The 24,040-nt window shown below is 40.6% G+C and overlaps 1 protein-coding gene across 8 annotated transcripts in view; it reads right to left on the minus strand.

Moving 5' to 3' along the window:
* The window catches only part of SSH2 (slingshot protein phosphatase 2), a 301,444-nt gene that overhangs the window by 50,892 nt on the left and 226,512 nt on the right, over window positions 1-24,040 (minus strand). For 4 of the 8 annotated variants that reach the window (XM_024234588.3, XM_024234586.3, XM_024234587.3 and 1 more), the window contains 4 exons: window positions 19,581-19,645; window positions 8,645-8,766; window positions 1,750-1,818; window positions 899-964 (listed from right to left, as the gene is read on the minus strand). In XM_024234588.3, coding sequence (XP_024090356.1) covers window positions 899-964; window positions 1,750-1,818; window positions 8,645-8,766; window positions 19,581-19,645 — 322 coding nt within the window. The remainder of the gene's footprint in view (window positions 1-898; window positions 965-1,749; window positions 1,819-8,644; window positions 8,767-19,580; window positions 19,646-24,040) is intronic. The other 4 variants (XM_063718080.1, XM_063718081.1, XM_063718082.1 and 1 more) reach the window with 1 other exon arrangement.

The following is a 24,040-nucleotide window of genomic DNA, read 5'->3' on the forward strand; positions in this document are numbered from 1 at the left end:
AGGGGCTAATAATATTATTTTGGGGGCTTGGTATGATGATTAAATATAATCCATGCAAAGCATCTGGCATGTAGTAAATAGCCCTGAAATGTCCATATGCCAGCCGATGGTTATTAGCAAGTATAATGTTTTCTCTAGGCTTTATCTGCATTATGCAAATAGCCACCAGCAGTTTAAATGGAAATTTATTTGTCCATAAAGTAACGAATGCTATCCCTGGTTACCTTAGGAAATAGCTAATGCAGGCCAGGCGCAGTGGCTCATACCTGTAATCCCAGCACTTTGTGAGGCCAAGGCGGGGTCAGGAGTTCAAGATCAGCCTGGCCAATATTGGTGAAACCCTGTCTCTACTAAAAAATACAAAAAAATTAGCCAGGCTTGGTGGCACATGCCTATAGTCCCAGCTACTCAGGAGGCTGAGGCAGGAGAATCGCCTGAACCCGGGAGGCGGAGGTTGCAGTGAGTCGAGATCGCACCACTGCACTCCAGCCTGGGCAACAGAGTGAGGTTTCATCTCAAAAAAAAAAAAAAAGAAAGAAATAGCTAATGCATAGCAATGTGATGTTCTAGATTTGACTCTTAGTCCACTAACTAACTTAGTCAATATGTCCCTAATAAAACTCAGTATCAACTGGCTTATCTAAACCGTTAAGTCTCTGCCAGAGCCTAAGAATACCACCTCTGAATTCCTCTGAATTTCACTTGTTCACCAATACTCAAGGCCTTCCAATTGCAACAATTTGAATATTGCATTTCTAGGTCATCTTTAACTACGATGGTTACACAAACAGATCATTTAGCATTTTCATAGCAAATTGTACCATTTCAAACATTTCTTACAAAATATTCCTCCAATAACATTAAAACACTTTTGTAGAGATAGTAAAAGTCATCTTACCACATTGCCTGCACAGATACAGGTTTGAATATGTGAACTCTGTTATCCGTCGATACACTGAACCCACTAAGGACAGATGAGAACAGACAAAAATCCACAAATTAGGGAAGGTTATTTGAATTGTGAGTTTTCATGGATGTATCCCAGGCTAAAAACAACTGGCTCCATACAGGGAATCATCAGGCACTTCACGTAGAAGTTTTAACTAGAGTGTAAGACTTGACCAAAAAGCTCTGACAAATTGTCTGACTTCATCTACCAGGCAAAATGAATGGATTCCCACATTGGAGTTAGGGAATTAAATACAGTTTCCCAGCTGTAGCTATGGCCAAACTGTTCTGTATATTTCTATTTGGAAGTCTTGTGGGTTCTTAGCAAACCTGACCCTGGTTTTATAAACCGGAGCAAACATCTTGGTCTCTTGGGGACACATTCTAAAAACATTAGGAGGTAGGGTGGGGGTGGGGTCATTGGAAGGAACTGGCACAGGAAAGGGGTTATACTGTAGGCTGACAGCTGGCAGAGGCAGCAAGAGGTTATTTGAAACAGAACATATCATCCTTTGGGAGAGCATTGCAACAGTCCCACATGTTCAGATTAAAGAGCCAACAAACTAGTTCTTCTTTGTCTTGATTCCTACCACAGTCGCCCTAGAAGAACAGAAGTGAGAGACCTGGCAAGTTGTATTTTTACTCCACTTTACAAAACAGGAGTTTAAAAGGACTCATTCAGCTGTTGACATGAAAGTTCAGTTGGCACACTGGGCCTCCCTTTTAGCTGAATGAATGTGCAGTAAAATGGAGCCCCACCCCTTGGCTTTCTGTAACAGAATAAAAAAGGAAATCTCTTACCCATCACCATCCAAATGAATTAGCGTGTCGCTCCAGAGAGGCAAAACTAAGCCCATCGTACAAGTGCTACTGCAAGACAAGAAATAGTCCACAAGTTACTCCCCATTACTCTGGGAAGCAGTCTTTTGTTTACTAACTCTTTCAACGCCAAGGATAAACCCTTAAATTCTAAATTCTGGCATAAGTGTTACAGTGAAGAAATTTCTATCATATTACTATTAATCTTATATATGTCCTCAGGAGCTGTTTTAAAGAGATAGTGAGTCAGTTCCTTAAATATTTAATGCAGAAAACTTACTGACTCAGCTTCCTACATTGCCATCTTGCAAATGGCCACTATCTAAAAAATGCAGATGATTGCTGCTGACTTGCATTTGGCAGGTCTTAGCACAGAGTACAGTGTCCAACTCAACTCCAAGGATTTTTTTTTTTTTTTTTTTGAGATAGAGTCTTACTCTGTTGCCCAGGCTGGAGTGCAGTGGTGCAGTCTCGGCTCACTGAAACCTCTGCCTCCCGGGTTCAAGCAATTCCCATGCCTTAGCCTCCCCAGTAGCTGGGATTACAGGCGAGCGCCACCACGCCTGGCTAATTTTTTTGTACTTTTAGTAGAGATGGGGTTTCACCATGTTGGCCAGGCTAGTCTCGAAGTCCTGATCCATCCACCTCAGCCTCCCAAAGTGCTGGGATTAAGGGCATGAGCCATGGTGCCCAGTCCCAAGGATTATTTTTAATGCCAATAACTATTGCTGGTTGCTGGAGAGCTTGGGATGTGTGATTTGCCTCTAATTCTGAGGTTTACATAGATTTACTTAACACCAGAACACACTCAATAGTCTAAAAGGCAAAGGGAATTAAAAAATGTAAAGAAGTAATTGTTAATAGTTTGTGATCAAGATAGGCAAAATAGACATAACACAACTTAAATCAATGAAACACTGCTTTGTGACTGTGCACTGAACTAGCACTGCTGAAACACAGTTAATAGAAATGTCAACAACCAACAAAAGGGTAGCCCTAGTACGGTATTTAAAAATGCTATTTCTTTTTTTTTGAGACAGAGTCTCCCTCTGTCGCCCAGGCTGGAGGACAGTGGCATAATCTCAGCTCACTGCAACCTCCACCTCCTGGATTCAAGTGATTTTTCTGCCTCTGTCTCCCGAGTAGCTGGGATTATACGCATGTGCCACCACGCCCGGCTAATTTTTGTATTTTTAGCAGAGATGAGGTTTTGCCATGTTGACCAGGCTGGTCTCAAACTCCTGGCCTCAGAGTGATCCACCCGTCTCAGCCTCCCAAAGTGTCGGGATTACAGGCATGAGCCACTGCACCCGGCCTAAAATGCTATTTCAATCTCACACTAGCCCAGGAAGGGCTTTAAGTTAATGGAAGAGGTTGGTACAGAAAGCCATGGACCCGATTCTATGCTCTATCACATCTCTTCTCTGGGGAACAGTAACCTACCCTAGGCCACTGCCACTGTCTCTCCCTAACGCTGCTGTAACTGCTTTCCTACTCTGGCTAGTCTCCGAAAGGCTTCTATGATGCTCCATGCCAATCTATCTAGAGCGGCAGGATGGTGTACTAGAAAGAATCTGGCATAACCATACTGTGGAAAAGCACAGTATGGTTAAGAGCTCTGGAACCTGGGTTCACAGAATGGTTATGGGCTCTGGAACCTGGTTTCTTGCACTAACTGTATAATCTTTTTTAAAAATTTATTTCTATTTATTTTTTTATTTTTAAGATGGAGTTTCGCTCTTGTTGCCCAAGCTGGAGTGCAATGGTGTGACATCGGCTCACTGCAACCTCCACCTCCTGGTTCAAGTGATTCTCCTGTCTCGGCCTCCTGAATAGCTGGGATTACAGGCATGCACTACCACGCCCAGCTAATTTTGTATTTTTAGTAGAGATGGGGTTTCTCCATATTGGTCAGGCTGGTCTTGAACTCCCAATCTCAGGTGATCCACCTGCCTTGGCCTCCCAAAGTGCTGTATTACAGGCGTGAGCCACCACGCCCAGCAACTGTATAATCTTAGGCAAATTACTTAATTGTTTTGTGCCTTAATTTCTTCATTTGTAAAACTGGGATAAAAATATCTTCTTCATTGCACTGTTTTGAAGATTAAATAACAAATAAAAGGGTAAAATAGTGTCTAAGTACCTAAAATGTAATAGTCATTACCATTTATTGAACATCTACTATGCCAAAAGATCTGGGATTGATTTCCTTCAGTATTACAACTTTTTTTTAAACAAATTATTTAACATCTCTCAGCCTTAATTTCTTCATCTTGAACTGTGAATAATAAAACCTATTCTCACAGGTATAGGTATAAAGACATAACATACTTAAAATAAAACAATATATGTGAATGTACTGTCCTGCAAAACAAATGTTGAATATGAATCTATAATGGATGCTCTAATATATCTGAAAGTGATTGGGGGAAGGGGAAAGCATTATGCTTTAAAAACAACATAATGAATACCAAACTTTAACTGTTAGTCACTGCAGGGCTAAAGGAGGCTAGCCCTTAGTTGGGCTTTCCACTACACTTGCTGGCCTGTGCTACTTAACACCTTAAGAGTGATTCCAGGTCAGGCATGGTGACTCATGCCTGTAATCCCAGCACTTTGGGAGGCCGAGGTGGGCGGATCACCTGAGGTCAGGAGTTCAAGACCAGCCTGGCCAACATGGCGAAACTCCATCTCTACATTAAAAATACAAAAATTAGCTGGGTGCAGGGGCAGACAGACGCCTGTAATCCCAGCTACTCGGGAGGCTGAGGCAGGAGAATCGCTTGAACCTGGGAGGTGGAAGTTGCAGTGAGCTGAGATTTGCGCCATTGCAGTCCAGCCTGGAAGACACAGCAAGACTCTGTCTCAAAAAAAAAAAAAAAAAAAAAAAAAAGATTAAAAGTGATTCCAGAGCTCAGGAGATTCAAATCAAGACTGAAACAGCTTATTCACATTGGAACCTGGACCTGAACAACAGAAACACAGCTACCATGCCAGAGTCCAGGAGCAAGACAGCTCTACCACAAGTTTTGTTGAGTAGATGAGCGCACAAAAAATTTGTTTTGAAAACGGCTTCCCAAGATGAAGTGGGTATAGTTTTACGGTAGCTTTTTGTTTTGTATTTAGTGAGTGCTTAGCCAGGTTCTTAGCAACAAGTATAATCTGGAGTATAAATATGATGGGTTGGTAGCCCAATGACAAATCTAGAAATTAACTATATAAAAAGATACAGAAGCTGCAAAAGAGTGATCTATAAGCTTGTGACCAGATTTTGGTTAACCTTTGGACAAGTGACATTGATATACAGGAATCGACATTACATTTTTGGCTTGTATTCAGGCCAGAATGCTTTTTTACATTAAGAAGTAGCTTTTTCAGCAGGGCGTGGTGGCTGTAATCCCAGCACTTTCGGAAGCAGAGGCGGGCAGATCACGAGATCAAGAGATCGAGACCATCCTGGTCAACATGGTGAAACCCCGTCTACTAAAAATACAAAAATTAGCTGGGCATGGTGGTGTGCGCCTGTAGTCCCAGCTGCTCAGGAGGCTGAGGCAGGAGAATCGCTTGAACCCAGGAGACGGAGGTTGCAGTGAGCTGAGATTGCACCACTGCACTCCAGCCTGGCCACAGAGTGAGACTGTCTCAAAAAAAAAAAAAAAAAAAAAAAAGTAGCTTTTTCACGCAACAGGAAGGAAAGGCCTGAATAAGGCACACTTGGTATTTTTATCCAGGTTACCTCAGTCTCTCAAGATTTTTCTCCATTAAAGTATAACTACTTATTTTAGTAAATATTCAATTCATTCAATAAAAATTTATTTAGTGCCTACTATGTACGAGACATTTCAAGGTGTTAGGGGTACAAAAAGAAATGGAAAAAAAATCCCAAAAAACCATGAAGCTCTATTATTTTATAACTTAAAATATATGTTACACTTTAGAAACCAAGATTATGCTGCATATTTAAAAAATTATTAAAATATAACATAATACTCAAAGAACTTGTAAATGGGCTAAATGAATTGGCTGCAACGTATTATTAAGAACTATTTGTACTTGTCATAATCTGGGTTCCACTTTGGCTTAATACTATTTTGAAGCACTAACATTTACATTCTCAGATATGAAATGATACAAATTCAAATTCCTTCAACAACAACTGAGACAGAAATGATTTTAGATTACCTGAGCATCTGAGACTTCTTACTGTCCAAGGAACTCCTTAAAGCAGAGGATGTATGGGAATTTCATAATAGCAAGTTTAGCAAACAGAATGAAAACTAGTTTCTAGCTTTTCATGTTTTAAGTTTGTCTTCTATAAACTAAAATTTCCTTTGGCTAGTGACACTGGTCAGATATGATTCAGACAGGGCCATTGGCAAAAGATAGATGTAATTTACTGAGTATAAACTACTGGGTACCTATATTAATATGCATTATTTCCGGTAAAGTTTAGGACAAAATGAAAGAGAAATGATTAGACATGTGCTTGCTCATATTCTGGGTCAGGAGAATCTGCAGTTATTGTCTTCTGTCTCTAGGGGAAGATTCAATTGAAGCTACATGAGGTTCCTGTTCCTGTTTATATAGAGTTTTCAAGGGAGGGGGTCAGGGAGAACTGAACAAAGGAAATATGAGCTAGAACAGTGCTGTCCAACTGAACTTTCTGCAAGAATGGAAAATGTTCTACACATGTACTGTCTAATACGATAGCCACTAGCACATACGGTTACTGAATACTTGAAATGTGACTAGTTAGAACTGAGGAATTGAAATTTCATTTAATTTTAATCTATTTAAAAAGACACATGCATGCTGTATGCAGTGGCTCATGTCTATAATCCCAGCACTTAGGAAGGCAGAGGCAGGAGCTCAGGAGTTGAGACCAGCCTGGGCAACACAGAGAGACTGTGTTCTTCACAAAAAGGAAAAAAGAAAAGAAGAGAAAAGAAAGGAAGGAAGTTGAAAGAAGGCAGGCAGGCAGGCAGGCAGGCAGGCAAGAAGGAAGGAAGGGGCACATGTGGTTAGTGGCTACTATACTGGACAATACAGATCTAGAAAGATTAAAAACCTAAATTAGAGGTCCTAAAATCCTAATGAATATAAACAAGGTAGGTGCTGTTATAAGGAAAATGCTTACTGAAAGCTCTGTTGCTTAATGAGAAGTTTAAACCATGCAGGAGAAAGCTTCCTAAATGTGGTTTACAAGCCTCTGTAAATTCAGAGCCTACAATTAAATGCTGTTAAGTGGTATACAAGCTAATAACTATGGCTTTGGGAATCCCTGTGAACCCCCAAGTCATTTTCAGGTTGACCTCTATATAGGAATAAGGTAAACGTTGGTTTGGGAAACTTTCTAGTGACAAAGTGATTTTTTCCCCTCAACATCAGGACAATTAGAATCATTCCCAGGCTCCTCCTCTCTTTGTGACTAAATTTCCCTAGGCTTGGGTCACACCTCTAGCTACCCCATAGTTCCATTCTAATCCTGAACCAGGAAGTCAATGCTTTGAGACATCTGGCAGGATTTCCTGAGGCTGATTATCCAGAGCGTAAAGATCTGCTTAGCAGCCACATTCCAAAGTCTTCCGAAGGTTTCTCCAGAAAAAGTGGGAAAAATAAAAAAGGAAGCAACAAACCTTAAGGACACATGAAAAGGCCAGGTGTTGTGTGTTATCTTTCATCATAGAATGTAAAGTACAGCTAAAGCCAAAGGTACATAAAAAGTTCTGCTTTGAGTTTAAGGAGCCATTCCACACCACCCCATCCCTGCCCCCCGCCACCATCCTTTTTAACTCAATAGAAGGAAAAAGGAGGCATAGCATTTGGTAAAAGCAAGGTTTAAGGGCATGGATAAACAAAACAGATTGTAGTTTAAGTGGGATCTCTTTGAATCTGGGACCACTGGTATACTACCACAAAGGGTAGGTGCCCTAGAATCACCAAAGTGAATCATTACTGACTACAATAGAGTAGACCAGGTGCAAGGCTCATGCCTGTAATCCCAGCACTTTGGGAAGCCAAAGTGGGAGGATTGCTTGAGCCCAGGAATTCAAGACCAGCCTGGCCAACATAAGGAAATCTTCTCTCCAGAAAAATAAAGAAAAAAAAAAAAAAGACCAAATAGCTGGGTATGGTGGTGCATGCCTGTACTTCTAGCTACTTAGGAGGCTGAGGTGGAAGGATTCCTAGAGCCCAGGAGGAATTTGAGGCTTTAGTGAGCTGTGACTGCATCACGGCACTTCAGCCTGGGCAACAGAGCGAGACGCTGTCTCAAAAAAAGAAATAAAAAGCCAGCTTTTTTTCCCTGGAAATGTAACTTTGAAACCACTTGCTTTATATTGTGACTATCTAAAGATGAGATGAAGGTATGGAATAATGGTAAATTAGAAACACACGACCAAAGACATTCACTAAACATTCTTGTTTCTCAAGACTGTGGCTAAGATACTTATATTCTTTAGTTTTATGTCTTGTACTTTAACAGCAGAACTGCACAAGATATTTTCGTGATAAAAGGCAACTGGGGCCAGGCACGGTGGCTCACGCCTGTAATCTCAGCACTTTGGGAGGCTGAGGCGGGTGGATCACTTGAGGTCAGGAGTTTGAAACTGGCCAATATGGCAAAACCCCATCTCTACTAAAAATACAAAAATTAGTTGGGCATAGTGGTACACACCTGTAATCCCAGCTACTCAGGAAGCTGAGGCAGGAGAATCGCTTGAACCCGGGAGGCAGAGGTTGCAGTGAGCCGAGATTGAGCCACCGCACTCCAGTCTGGGCAACAGAGTGATGACACTCCGTCCCCACCAAAAAAAAAAGCAGCTGGAACAGGTTACTTAAAAAGCAGTTTTCACATTTTGAAATGGTACCACCATACCTGTCATTAGAGGAGAAATCCATTCCTAGGACGATGCTTTCTTCAGTGTCTTGTCTACCATTAGTTGAAACCACTACCATATAGCGTGTTCGATTCTGGTAAGTACTTTCCAGTCTTACAGCCTGGAATTTAGCAGACAACAGAGAAATTATGAAATTTAGGACATTAATTTCAGATCATTTCAACCCTTTTTCATCAGCATCTGAAAGCATACTCAGGAAGGCAGCAGAGCCAGTAGTTAGGAGACATAAATTAAAATCTCAGCTCGTATACTAGCTATAAAACCTTTGGTAAGTTACTAAATTAATTGGAGGGAGATATAATAATACCTAACTGTCAGGTTGTTTTAAGAATCTTATAAAATAATACATGTAAAGCACAGTGCTTGACACACAGTAAATGCTCAATAAGATGTTTGTTATTAGCGTAATTTATACTAATTATCACAGTGTGTAATAAAGACAAGAGGGAAATGTGGGTATATGAATGTGAGCATTGGTCTCAGAGATGCAATTCCCACAAACAATTATAATATGGAGCAAACTATTAGCATCATCTAAGGGGAGTACTGACTTTGCTATACTGAATTCCTGCATGTTAATGCACTATAAGATTTTCTTTTGTTTCGATGATAATTAAAGGAGATTGCATTTTTAGAAACTTCTCATTTTTTGTCAAAAGTTTTAATTTATTCTTAATTAAATTTTAAAAGGACCCTCAGAAAATTTGAATATGGACAGGGTCTTAGATGAAATTAAGGATTTACTGTTAATGTAATAACAGCATTGTGGTTACTGTGACTTTTTTTTAAGTACCTGGAGTGAAATGACATGGTTTCCGAGTTTTACTTTAAAATGTTCCAACAAAAAAATTTAACAGGGAGTGGGGGACAGATGAAAGAAATCAGACAAAACGTTGATGGTTATTAAAGCTGAGTAATGGCCAGGCGTGCTGGCTCATGCCTATAATCCCAGCACTTTGGGAGGCCGAGGTAAGCAGATCACCAGAGGTCAGGAGTTCAAGACCAGCCTGGCCAACATGGTGAAACACTGTCTCTACCAAAAACACAAAAAAAATTAGCTGGGCGTGGTGGCGCATGCCTGTAATCCCAGCTACTCAGGAGGCTGAGGCAGGAGGATCACTGGAACCTAGGAGGCGGAGGTTGCAGTGAGCTGAGATCACGCCACTGCCCTCCAGCCTGGGCGACAGAGTGAGACTCTGGTTCAAAAAAAAAAAGCTCAGTAATGAGTTTATGAGGATGTATTTTCTTTCTTTTTTTTTTTTTTCGAGACAGAGTTTTGCTCTTGTTGCTCAGGCTGGAGTGCAATGGTGCGATCTCAGCTCACCGCAACCTCTGCCTCCCGAGTTCAAGCGATTCTCCTGCCTCAGCCTCCCGAGTAGCTGGGATTATAGGCATGCGCCACCAGGTCCAGCTAATTTTGTATTTTTAGTAGAGACGGGGTTTCTCCATGTTGGTCAGGCTGGTCTCGAACTCCCGAGCTCAGGTGGTCTGCCCACCTCAGCCTCACAAGATGCTGGGGTTTACAGGCGTGAGCCACCGCGCCCAGCCTTGATAAGTTCAAAAAGATACCTTATAAGCCTTAAAAATAAAACAACTAAAGGCAACACATTCAAATATTTATTACACATATATTATATATACAATAATAATGCCAAGTGCTGAGGATTCAGTGGTAGAAGAGAGAGACATGATCTATGCCCTCATCGAGTGTATAGTCTAGGCTACTCTTCTTTCATTTGTTAATAACAGTTTTAAAATGACAGTTTTTTTTTTTTTTTAAGAGACAAAGAGTCTTGCTCTGTCTCTCAGGCTGGAGTGCAGTGGCGTGATCTCGGCTCACTGCAACCTCCACCTCCCAGGTTCAAGCAATTCTCCTGCCTCAGGCACATGCTGCCACACCCGGCTAATTTTCTTTTTTTTTTGTATTTTAGTACAGATGTGGTTTCACTGTGTTGCCCAGGCTGGTCTCGAACTCCGAACTCAGGCAATCCACCTGCCTCGGCCTCCCAAAGTGCTAGGATTACAGGCGTGAGCCACTGCACCCAGCCTTTTTTTTTTTTTTTGAGACAGGGTCTCCCTCTGTCACCCAGGCTGGAGTGCAATGGCGTGATCTTGGCTCACTGCAACCTCCGCTTCCTGGGTTCAAGCGATTCTCCTGCCTCAGCCTCCCAAGTAACTGGGATTACAGGCACATGCCACCATGCCTGGCTAATTTTTGTATTTTTATAGAGACAGGGTTTCACCATGTTGGCCAGATGGCCAGGCTGGTCTCGAACTCCTGCCTCAGGTGATCCACCCACCTCAGTCTCCCAAAGTGCTGGGATTACAGGCGTGAGCCACCCACCTGGCAAAATGACAGATCTTTGAAGCCAGAAAAATGTGCTCTGGAGGCAAATTCTTCTGTACAAAATAACCCCTATTCCTTAGAGAAACAATTCTAATCCATCAACTGGCTCATTATATTTGTCAGAAATTTCTATTTGGAATTTTTTTTTCAGTGCTGCTGTTCTTGGAGTCTCCCTCCTCTTAACTCTGTCACTATTCCAAAATGGCCAGGCCAAGGGAAAAAGAGGCATAGTTACACGGCTCAAATGACCTATTTAGTAAGACAGAGGTGAGACTCCCATGTCTATCTTTTTGTCTCTATTCTGATACTCCTAGGAAAAGCTAGGGAAGCACAAATGGCAGAAGTGGCTACATTAAATCTTGTTTCTAATAAGAACGGATATAACAAGAATGTAATGCTTACCATTCTGATGCCCAATGCATAAGACAGAGAGCTGTACTTTTGACTTCATGTTCCATGAAGTAATTGAGCATTTAAAACCAAATTCACTTATGAGAAGCTAAGCGGAACTAACATTTAAATGGACTAAGATCTAGAAGGCTGGGGTCAAGGGTGGGACATTATACACACAGAACAATGAATAAATAGTAAATGTACATGTGGCAGACCGGGAGGCAGTACTGACTCCTTCTCTGATTGTAGAAACACTCTACAACATGTTAATTAATCAGAAATCCTGGTGCAGGTAAACTGGATTTTCTTATAAACAAGATCTCGCATATTATTACATATTTATATTTGGGCCTCCCTTGGCCCAAGTTTCCTGAATGTGTTAGAGGCTCTTTTATTCTCTGTCAACGCTCCAAGAATTTCTGGCAAGGCTCAAATACAAATGGCCTGGGAACAACTGAACTTTGTTTCTGACAATTTATTTACAGCTCTTACACCAACCAGTGGCAACTGATTGGCTAAGTCAAAGCTGATAAAAGGAAAAATATAACTTTTATAAGTATTATCTATAATGCAAGTTACCAGCCAAGTTAGAAGTAGGCTGCAAGAGTTTCTTTGTAAGTGATATTCATTGCAAACACCAGTGTGTTTTTTTTTTTTTTTTTTTTTGAGATGGAGTCTCACTCTGTCACCCAGGCTGGAGTGCAGTGGTGTGATCTTGGCTCACTGCAACCTCCGCCCCCCCGGGTTCAAGCGATTCTCCTGCCTCAGCCTCCCAAGTAAACAGGATTACGGGCACCTGCGACTGCGCCTGGCTAATTTTTGTGTTTTTAGTAGAGATGGGGTTTCACCATGTTGGCTAGGATGCTCTCGATCTCTTGACCTTGTGATCCACCCACCTCGGTCTCCCAAAGTGCTGGGATTACAGGTGCAAGCCACTATGCCTGGCCAGTTGTCTCTTTAAAGTTTATTTTATAATATCAAAAGCATTTCAAATGTTTGGCTCTCCCTTGCTTACTCAAACTGTAACAGAAGTTCCCAAACCTAATGAGAAGGGCCCCAGACATTTAATACTGACTTAGGATTGAATAACATGCATATCTCAGATCCATTCAATTTAAAGCTTCTTTTTTGTTTTTGTGTTTCACTCTGTTACCCAGGCTGGAATGCAGTGGGGTGATCTGCAACCTCTGCCTCCCGGGGTCAAGCAATCCTCCCACCTCAGCCTCCCAAAGAGCTGGTACCACAAGTGCCCGCCACCATGCTTGGCTAATTTTTTGTATCTTTGGTAGAGATGGGGTTTCACCATGTTGTCCAGACTGGTCAATTTTAAGCTTCTTAAATGGAAGACTAGCACTTAGGAGTTCCTGGAATTTGATCACAGGCCTCTAGACAGTACCTAAAGTATTAATTCAACACCTATATCCTAATTAGAAGGATGAGATAAAAATCTTTGAAGAAAAAATTCTGAAATGTGAGGGGATAAACCAAGAATTTAATTAAAGTTCCTTTTAGGTTGGGCGTGGTGGCTCACGCCTGTAATCCCAAAACTTTGGGAGGCTGAGGCAGGTGGATCGCTTGAGGTCAGGAGTTCGAGATCAGCCTGGCCAACAGGGCAAAATCCTCTCTCTACTAAAAATACAAAAAAAATTAGCTGGGTGTGGTGGCGTGTGTCTATAATCCCAGCTACTCAGGCGGCTGAGGCAGGAGAATTGCTGGAACCCAGGAGGAGGAGGTTGCAGTAGGTTGAGATCACGCCACTCCACTCCAGCCTGGGCAACAGGGCAAGTGAGACTCTCAAAAAAAAAAAAAGTTCCTTTTAAGCTTCAAGATTCTAGGTTAACAAATTAAAAATCTATGTGCCGCAGCCATAAGGAAAAGTCTAACGCCCATCTTGGTTTAAGGTTTATTTCATATTCCTGTTGGAGATAAGATTAAGCAAAATCTAATAATTTAATTTATTAACAATCAAATAAATTTAAAATGGCAATTTTGTACATAATATCCTAATTTTGAAAAGGACAGCATTTCCAATGTTTCTTCAGTCTCCAGAACCTATATTGAAATCAATGACTGGAATAAGACAATAATTGAGATGCATTTGATTAATCAACTAAAGTTCTCCTTGAAAAGGACACTACTGAAGTCCATTATAATTGTCTAAACAAAACAATATTCTGGACTTTAAAACTTGGCAGCAATAGTAACTGAGATTATATTTCCAAGAAACTACATTTACTGCCTAAATGTGGAAGCCTATTACAAGTTACAGGTGAACTGGATCCAGCAATCTTAGGACTGAAGTAGGTCTGAGAAGTCATCCCCTGCCTCTTTATTCCTGAAGAACCCAACCTGTTTTCAAAGCTCATCTATTAAAGAATAATGCTATTCCCTCGGCATCCAATTTAAACGCTTAACCTAATTACAAGCAGTTTACAAACACCACTTGATAAAAGAGCTGCTCTTGGCTTAGAGCAGTGGCTCACACCTGTAATCCCAGCACTTTGGGAGGCTGAGGCAGGTGGATCACTTGAAGTCAGGAGTTTGACTTCATAGCCCGGCCATGATGGTGAAACCCAGTCTCTACTAAAAATACAAAAATTAGCGGGGCATCGTGGCATGTACCTGTAATCCCAGCTACTCAGGAGGCTGAGTCATGAGAATCAGTTTAACCCAGGAGGCAGAGGCTGCAGTAAGCCGAGAACACACCACTGCATTCCAGCCTGGGTGACAAAGTGAGATCCATCTCAAAAAAAAAAAAAAAAGAGCTTCTCTCCTCAGCATCATCTAACATCAGGAAATACTCCTCCTTAAACTTAAACTGTACCTTTGCCTTTAATTTCTTTTCACCACTGGGCACAGTGGCTCACGCCTATAATCCCAGCACTTTGGGAACCCAAAGCGGGCAGATCACCCGAGGTCGGGAGTTCAAGACCAGCCTGACCAATATGGAGAAACCCCGTCTCTCCTAAAAATACAAAAAGTTAGCCAGGCATGGTGGCGCATGCCCGTAATCCCAGCTACTCAGGAGGCTGAGGCAGGAGAATTGCTTGAACCTGGGAGGCGGAGGTTGTGGTGAGCAGAGATTGCGCCATTGTACTCCAGTCTGGGCAAAAGAGTGAAACTCTGTCTCAAAAAAAAAAAAAAAAAAAAGACTTAATTTCTTTACACCAAGAGTCTTACATGCATGCCCCTGTGTGCATGATGTAAGACTCTTGGTGAAAAGAAATTAATTGCCCCCAGTAAACTACATTATAAAGGCCCAATGTCTAAGACAGGCAGTTCACCCAATCCATCAGAGAGAAAGGTTCCGAAAGTAGGTAAATATTAAATGCTAGTCAAAAGAATGAAGCAAAATCAATAGCCAAAATTAAAACAGGCTTCACTTGTGACACTAGTAAACTAAAGAACATTGTCTTCAAAAGAAAAAGATTAGAGCTTGAGGAAGTTTCTGAATTTTTTTTAAATCAGTCTGTCTCTATGAAATTCTTAAATATGAATTATATTCTGTGTAGCCATTAAAAACCATGATTTATTTACTGACATGGAAAGATATCCATGATAAACTATGAAGAAAGTAGGTTACAAAAAGGTATTTCTATTTTTATCACATTTTCTACGAAAATGTGATAAAACAATGCTCTTCCTCTGTTTACACACACACAGACTCTCTCTCTCTCTCATATATACACATTTAAAAAAAGAGTGGAAGGATACTTATCCAAATTGCTGAGAAAAATTTTCTCAGAATGTAGAATACAGAGTGATTTTTACTTTATTTATACCTTTTTGCATTGTTTGGGAGAAAAAAAAATCCACATAATACATTTATAGCTAGAAAAAATAAACCAATTTCCATTCTAGAAAGCAACATATGATGAAAACCAAAATCATAAAACTTCTCATTTTCTTAAATTCTCCTGCAAAGTACTCAAAAAAGACCTCTTTGTACTTTATCAACACTTCAGCTTTAGTTAAGAACATCAACTGAAGTTACTTCAAATGTCCTGAAAATTCTTAATTTCTCAGATTAATGTTTTAATTAAATGGTTGATCTTTGGTAACGTGCAAGAGTACTATAAAACCACTTCCTTTATTTTACTAGCTATGGTTTTCCTAAGTACTACAGTTAATGCTTGATGCCTGTATTTGGAACACAGAGCTTCCCTGGAGGAAAAGATTGGCTTCGTCCTATTTTCTTTTCTTTTTTTTTTTTGAGACAGAGTCTCGCTCTGTTGCCCAGGCTGGAGTGCAGTGGCGCAATCTCAGCTCACTGAAAGCTCTGCCTCCCGGGTTCACGCCATTCTCCTGCCTCAGCCTCCTGAGTAGCTGGGACTACAGGCGCCTGCCACTGTGCCCGGCTAATTTTTTGTATTTTTAGTAGAGACGGAGTTTCACCGTGTTAGCCAGGATGGTCTCAATCTCCTGAACTCGTGATCCTCCTGCCTCGGCCTCCCAAAGTGCTGGGATTATAGGCGTAAGCCACCGTGCCCAGCCTATTTTCAATGCTAAAGCAAAATGTGTGGTTTGGTTGGGTTATTTAAAAAATAAAGGCAAGACTTTCAGCTGGGCGTGGTGGCTCATGCCTGTAATCCCAGCACTTTGGGAGGCTGAGATGGGCGGATCACTTGAGGTCAGGAGTTCAAGACCAGCCTGGCCAACATGGTAAAAGCCTGTCTCTACTAAAAATACAAAAAATTAGCCGGGTATGGTGGTGTGCGCCTGTAATCCCAGCTACTCGGGGGGCTGAGACAGGAGAATCACTTGAACCCGGGAGGCAGAGGTTGCAATGGGCCGAGATCGAGCCACTGCACTCCAGCCTAGGCGACAGAGCAAGACTCTGTCTCAAATAAATAAATAAATAAATAAATAAATAAAAAGCAAGACTTCCAGTTGACTATCAAACTTTTAACCTTCTGCACAAATCTTAGGAGTTTCAGCATTCCAAATTTAACTCAAAACAAAAGCCTTTGCTTTGAGTCTACAAATGCTCCTTTCAGTTAGAGAAGTGCTAATTTGTCCAAAGTCATACAATGCATTGACTCATTTTCTTGAAGATGACTCACTCAATAATCTGAAACATAATGACTATGTGTTTGTAACAACTCAAAACAACTGTAAAACGGCTTGTCATTTGAACTTTGAATTCAGAGGCATCAGTTACATTTTCTGAATTTATATTTTATAAATGTAAAGCAGCTGAAAATGCATATTTTAGTAAGAAAAGAATTGCCAGCTCTGCCTTCGTAACTGCTTCCTTCATGTTCTTCCAAGTCTCTATGTAGCTAAAATTATTTTAATATTTAGAGGTTCAAACCAAATTCCAGAAGGTTATCAATGAGAAAACGATAAAGTGATGTCAGATCTCTTTAAAGCTTTAGCTTTACCAAAACACACAAATGTTGAAAGCTATCAGCAAATATTTATTGGGCATCCAGTATGTGCAAGTGACTGTTGTTATGGGTTTTCAAAGAGATGTACTCCAAGTGTGATTCCTGGATCAGCAGCATCAGCAGTGTTTCAAAACTGGCTTAAAAATACAAATTATCTCTGCTTCCCGTTTACTAATCAAACTCTGCGTGTGGAGTCCACCAAATGGTGATTTAACAAAGCTCTCCAGGTGATTCTGATATACTTTAAAGTTTGAGAATCATTGCTTCAGATGATGATGATTATTATTATTAGAGGGTCTTGCACTGTTGCCCAGGTTGAGGGCAGTGGCGTGATCACGGCTCACTGCAGCCTTGACCTGCCAGGCTCAAGCAATACTCCCACCTCAGCCTCCCGAGTAGCTGGCATGCCACTATGCCCAGCCAATTTTTTACTTTTTGTAGAGACAGGGTTTTGCCATGTTGCCCAGGCTGGTCTTGAACTCCTGGGCTCAAGCGATCCTCCTGCCTTGGCCTCCCAAAGTGCTAGGATTACAGACATGAGCCACCACACCCCAATCACTCCAGATTATTAATACTGTAAGAATAGCATCCCCCCCGTTCCCTTTTAAATAATAATAATAACATTATTATTATTATTTGAGATGGAATCTTGTTCTGTCACCCAGGTTGGAGTGTAATGGCGCAATCTTGGCTCACTGCAACCATCGCCTCTCGGGTTCAAGTGATTCTCCTGCCTCAGCCTCCTGAGTAGCTGGGACTACAGAAGTGTGCCACCACACCTGGCTAATTTTTGTATTTTTACTAGAGACAGGGTTTTACCATGTTGGCCAGGCTGGTCTCGCACTCCTGACCTCAAATGATCTGCCCACCTCGGCCTCCCAAAGTGTTGGGATTACAGGCGTGAGCCACTGTGCCTGGCCTTAGATAATTATTTAAGAAAGAAATATATCAAGAAATACAGACAAGATTTATATAAATGCATAATGTTACTTTTGGTTAGGATATAAAACATTTAAAAAATTAAAATTAAGATATAAAATAACTACGAAAGGATTCCTTTAAATTTTTATACATTCTAATCAAAGGACTCATTACCACATACCTAGATTACTGCAATAACTACCCTAGCAGGCCTCCCTGATTTAAAATGATCTTTTCCTCCTCTCTATTCTGTATTAGCTTCTGAGGAATCTTCCCTAACTACTATAGCTGTCCCATGGCATTCTTTGGCTCAAAAACCTGTAATTTTTCACAACTGCTTATTGAAAAGGGAGAGGTACTACCTTTAGTTAGTAACCTAGAGCAGGCAGCAAGCTTGTGCAACCCGTGGCCTATGGGTCTCACATGTGGCCCAAGATGGCTTTGAATGTGGCCCAGCATAAATTCATAAACTTTCTGAAAACATTACGAGATACTGTGATTTTTTTTTAAAGCTCATCAGCTATTGTTAAGTGTATTTTATATGTGGCCCAAGACAATTCTTTTTCCAATGTGGTCCAGGGAAGCCAAATGACTGGACACCCCTGAGAGGCTCAGATGGGAAATGTAAATAAGGAAAGTAAGCCACGTGAATATTGAATGGGTAGAAATACTTTCCAATTTCCACAAAGAAATATGGTCATCTCAGTTTTGTTTTCCTAGATTTATTGGAGGTATTACTACAACAGTGCAGGAATGATGACAAATGGTGACACTTGACTTGAGAAGACAATAGGGGCTGGGCACTGTGGTTCACGCCTGTAATCCTAGCACTTCGGGAGGCCAAGGTGGGTGGATCACGAGGTCAGGAGTTCGAGACCAGCCTGGCCAATATGGTGAAACCCCATGTCTACGAAAAATACAAAAATTAGCTGAGCGTGGTAGCGTGTGCCTGTAGTCCCAGCTGCTCGGGAGGCTGAGGCAGGAGAATCGATCAAACCTGGGAGGCGGAGGTTGCAGTCAGCCGAGATTGTGCCATTGCACTCCAGCCTGGGCAACAGAGCAAGACTCCGTCTCACAAAGAGGATTATGGTAAATTAAGAACCCATGCTAGACCTCACCGAACTTTAAAATTCTGGCTTACATTTTTTTAAAAAAACACTGTGATCCAAACAAAATGTATCTCTGGCCTATACACTGCCAGTTTGAGACCTCCAGTTTACAGCACTAAATCCATATTTGCCTGCCTTGTTTTCTAGTCTCTATCTTCCCAATAATAATAATAATAATCCCCATACTTAGACAGCATTTGCACTATGCAGTATGTTTTCATGTCCAGTTGACCCTCTCAATGTGAGAGGTAGTCAGGAGATGAGGAAATGGGCACAGACAGGGTAAAGTAACTTGTCCAGTATTGTATGATTAGTAAGGACCTAAGTCCACGTCTCCTAAGTCTGAAGCCAGCATCAATCTTTGACCATTTCACTCCCTCCTTGTCCTTCCCTATGTGTGTTTTTGCTTGTTAAGTACTTATCTAGAATAATTTCTTTCTACCAATCCAAATCTCATCATCTTTCAAGAGTCAGCTCAAGCTCCACTAACTACATAAACCTTCCTAATCTAAGTCAAATCCCCAAGGTTTTTCTCCATTTTCTGAACTTCAATTGTTATTATAGTTAATAACTTACAAATTGGTGCTTACCAACAGTCTTAAACCGTCAAATTATTTCACAACACTCCACATTATCTTCTCTCTTACTTCACATAGTTCCCAGCACTGTGCTGGGATGTAAAAATGACTGTTCAATTTTGGCTATCTTAGATAGTCTTTTGAGGAAGAAAATTATGATGACACCACTAACTTACCAGCCTGATGTTGTCTTCTGGGCGGAGTAATATGAACATTGCTTGGAGATGCTGTTGGAGATCGCCTGGTGAAATTTACAAACCAAAGGATAATTATTCTCCATTCTAAGGTTGACAGAGAGGATTCCTTCTACTTTAGTGACTTTTGTAAAAGAAAGTTCTGATTCATTAAAGGACTCTAATTAGACATAGAAATTAAATGATTATTGACTTCTTTTAAAATGGAAAGACAGACTGCTAGACTGCATCTTAATACATTTGCTTTTAGTCTATACTATATTAAAATTTATGTCTGTCCTATGAAAGGTACACTTGAGACCAGTCTCAGTTTTGTATTATGGTGGCTGTTGAGGAGAGACTTGTTGGTGAGATCTGTTAGGCAGAGGTAGCACTCACTGGCTGTTTCCAGGCCCACTGAAGGTAGCAATGAGGGCACTTTGAAAATGGATGTAGTAGTGTAGTGTTAGAAGAATTATCCATAACTTTTAAAAAGCTAACCATTTTTTCATTCCTATTTCTATAATCATATGCTTTGGTTGCATGTGACCTAAGAAGACTTTTGGATTCTCCCTAGAATAAGGTCAATAGTTTAAAATGATTTTCCTAATAGTGACTGATATTATTATTATTTAATCTTTTTTTGAGATGGAGTCTCGCTCTGTTGCCCACACTGGAGTGTAGTGACTGATATTATAATGACAGTATATATACACACATATATATATAATATATATACACATATATATATAATATATATACACACATACATATGTATATGTATATACATATACATATATACAGAGCGAGACTCCGTCTCAAAAAAAATATATATACACACACACACGTATATAGGTATATACACATGCATATATGTATATAAATATACATACATATATACACATATATTTGTGTATATACATACTCTCATAATATCCATACATATAAATATATATTTATACATATATATTTATACATATATATTTATACATATATATTTATACATATCCATACATATAAATATATATACATATGTGTGTGTATATATATACTCTCATTATAATATCAGTCACTACACTCCAGTGTGGGCGACAGAGCGAGACTCCACCTCAAAAAAAAATTAAAACCCATGCTAGAGCTTGCAGAGCCGAGATCGTGCCACTGAACTCCAGCCTGGGCGACAGAGTGAGACTCTGTCTCAAAAACATATATATATATATATACATACGTGTGTATGTGTGTGTATATATATTTTTTGAGACGGAGTCTCGCTCTGTCGCCCAGGCTGGAGTGCAGTGGCGCAATCTCCGCTCTGCAAGCTCCGCCTCCCAGGTTCACGCCATTCTCCTGCCTCAGCCTCCCGGGTAGCTGGGACTACAGGTGCCCGCCACCATGCCCGGCTAATTTTTTGTATTTTTAGTAGAGACGGGGTTTCACCATGTTAGCCAGGATGGTCTTGATCTCCTGACCTTGTGATCCGCCTGCCTCGGCCTCCCAAAGTGCTGGGATTACAGGCGTGAGCCACCGTGCCCGGCCAATGAGAGTATATATTAAGTATGCCACATAAGGGATATATATTCTCCTGAACGTATTATTAGGTTCTTTAAAATGGCCAACCATTATTTGAATCTTCACTTGTTCTTATACATCTTGTCAAACTAAGTTGAAATTTCTTTGTTTTAACTATTATAGATTTCCTCATATTCCTAGGAAATCTGAGACTTTAGATAGCAGGAGATAAATAATGTACTATCATAAATTATGAAAATCTGTGAACAAAAAAACCTCATTCTTGCCCACTCAGATCTTGCCCTTATTAAAGTCTAAGGTGACTGACATAGTCACATAACCATGAATGCCAGTATAACTTGTTCTCACATTGGTCTTGAAATCTACATAATTTTCCTTCAGTTAACTAATAGCTGTTAATTATGAGATGAAATACTGTTATGTACAAGAAGTGGATAGAGGCAGGAAGATAAAAAGTAGGTTGGCAAATGGGTTGGTGCGTTTGTCTAAATGGTCAGCAAGTCTGAAAGCCTTTCCTTTCTTCTCCCTCTTTCCTTCTCATACAGAATAGTTTTCTTAATCTCAGCACTTTGGGAGGCTGAGGCAGGGGACTGCTTGAGGCTAGTGAGCTATGATCATGCCACTGCACTCCAGCCTGGGTGACAGAGCAAGACTTTATATTTAAATATAAAAAATAAACAAAAACCAAACAACCCCCCCCACCCCAAACCAAAAAGGATGGTTTTCACTGCTGGCTTCTGACCAATTAATTCCATATTGCAGAATCTTTCAACTTTCAAAATTAAAATGGAGAGTCATTATGTTTGGCCAAATCCATTCTACTACATTTCAAGGCCAGGGACACAATCTAAGTCTCATATGCACAAACCCAAGAGAAACGAAAATGTATGTCCACCCAAAAAGTTGTACACACATGTATATACAGCATTATTCATAATAGCAAAAAAGTGGAAACAACTCAAATGTCTATCAAATGATGAATGGATAAATAAAATGTGGTATTATCCACAAAATGTAATATTATTGTCATAAAAAGGAATGATGTACTGATACATACTATACCATGGATGACCTTTGAAAACATGCTAAGTAAAAGGAGCCTAACTCAAAAATCCATTTATATGAATCCATTTACAGAACATCCAGAATAGGCAAATCTATAGAGACAGAAAGTAGATTAGTGGTTGCTTAGGGCTGGGAGAGAGGGTGAGAGAGAGAGGGTGAGAGAAAGAGGGAGTGCCTGCTAATGGACATCGGGTTTATTTTCAGGGCGATAAAAATGTTCTAAAATTAGATTGTGGTGATGGCTGTACAACTCTGTGACTATTCTAAAAACCAATGCATGTACACGTTAAATGAGTAAACTGGGTGCATTATATGGTATGTGGATTATATCTCAATACAGCTGTTAAACAAAAAATAAAAGAACAAGTATGAGGAGACAAAGTGTTAGGTATAAACAGTGAAAAGCTACCGGAGTTACAAGTTGCAACTGAGTTAAGCAACTGAGGATACTTTTTATTTTATTTTTTTTCTTGAGACAGGGTCTTACTCTGCCACCCAGACTGGAGTACAGTGGCGCTATCACGGCTCCCTACAGCTGTGACCTCCTGGGCTCAAGCAATCCTCCCACCTCAGCCTCCAGGGTAGCCAGGACTACAGGTGTGCACCACAACGCTTGGCTAATTTTTTTTATTTTTTGTAGAGATGAGGTTTCACCATGTTGCCCAGGCTGGTCCCAAACTCCTAAGCTCAAGCAATCTGTCCGCCTTGGCCTCCCAAAATGCTGGGATTACAGGCACAGACCACTGCACCAGGGCTGAGCTTCTTTAAAATTAAGTTTCCTTCTGTCCTACCAGTAGAAATAACCAAGGAAAGGATTTTTAGGATGGAGAACTTCTGGAGGAGAACCCTAAATAGCAGCCCAAAGTCCCCACTCCAAACACTACTGGCCCAAAGATTCAGCTGGCTTATTTGAAGCTCAGACAAAAATCAGGAGTCCTACTCAAGTAAGCCTTCTTATGTGAGTTAGAAGCTCAGATTTGTCAGCTGTAAAAAGTACTGCTCTGAGCAAACTGCGTATCATTTCCTACTGGGCAACCGTTCTTCACAGAGTCTAACAGAAGGCAACATACTGATAGAGCATTAAAGATAACCTTCCCTACATTTCCTTACCATATACTTCATTTCTAGGAGCTAAATTTCAAATTTCTTTTGGATTTTATAGACTTTTCATTGTTTCCATTTAAAATACTGGCAGACATTCACCCATAATACCCTTTTTTGATTGCAAAATGGTATTTGGATATTTCAAATGCAGCCCAGTTAAAAAATTCTAACTAGTTCAAGAAACATGCATAAGGAAGTACAACTAGACAAGGTAAGCCCTTGATCTGCTCTCAATTCTGCCATCAACTTGCAGTTACTGTGGGCTTGGCCAAGGCAGCTTCAGTTTATGTGACAGCCTGGCTTTTATAAGCTGAGTTTATACTCGCACTGCCTCATCTGTTCCGGTCTGGATCACAAATCAAGTCCACTCAGCTTGTGTTAAATCTGCTTTTCTTTTTAGTATGAGGAAAGTTAAGTGAACAATGTCAAGTAGAAACCTGGGTGGCAGCTGAGTGTAGAAGTTTGACCAAAGAAAAATGCCAACCAGTGCCAGGAGCTTTAAAAGCCACTGACCCCATTAACTATTACATGCCATAGAGTAATTTGCCCAACATTCTAGTCAGACAAACTGGATTTAAACCAATAATTTGTCTTCTTTTTACTGTAAGGGATAAATATCCACACTGAAAAGAAATAAAAAGCTTAGTGGGCATACTTCATCTGCACATTCAAGTTTTTTGGGGAAGCGTCCTCCCCTACCCGACCTCTGGTACTGGGCACTGGGGAGGAAGGTTTTAGAAAGTGTAATCCAAGCTAATTTCCAA

This window comes from Pongo abelii, chromosome 19 (genome assembly GCF_028885655.2).
Source record: "Pongo abelii isolate AG06213 chromosome 19, NHGRI_mPonAbe1-v2.0_pri, whole genome shotgun sequence".
In the NCBI taxonomy this organism is placed as follows: Eukaryota; Metazoa; Chordata; class Mammalia; order Primates; family Hominidae; genus Pongo; species Pongo abelii.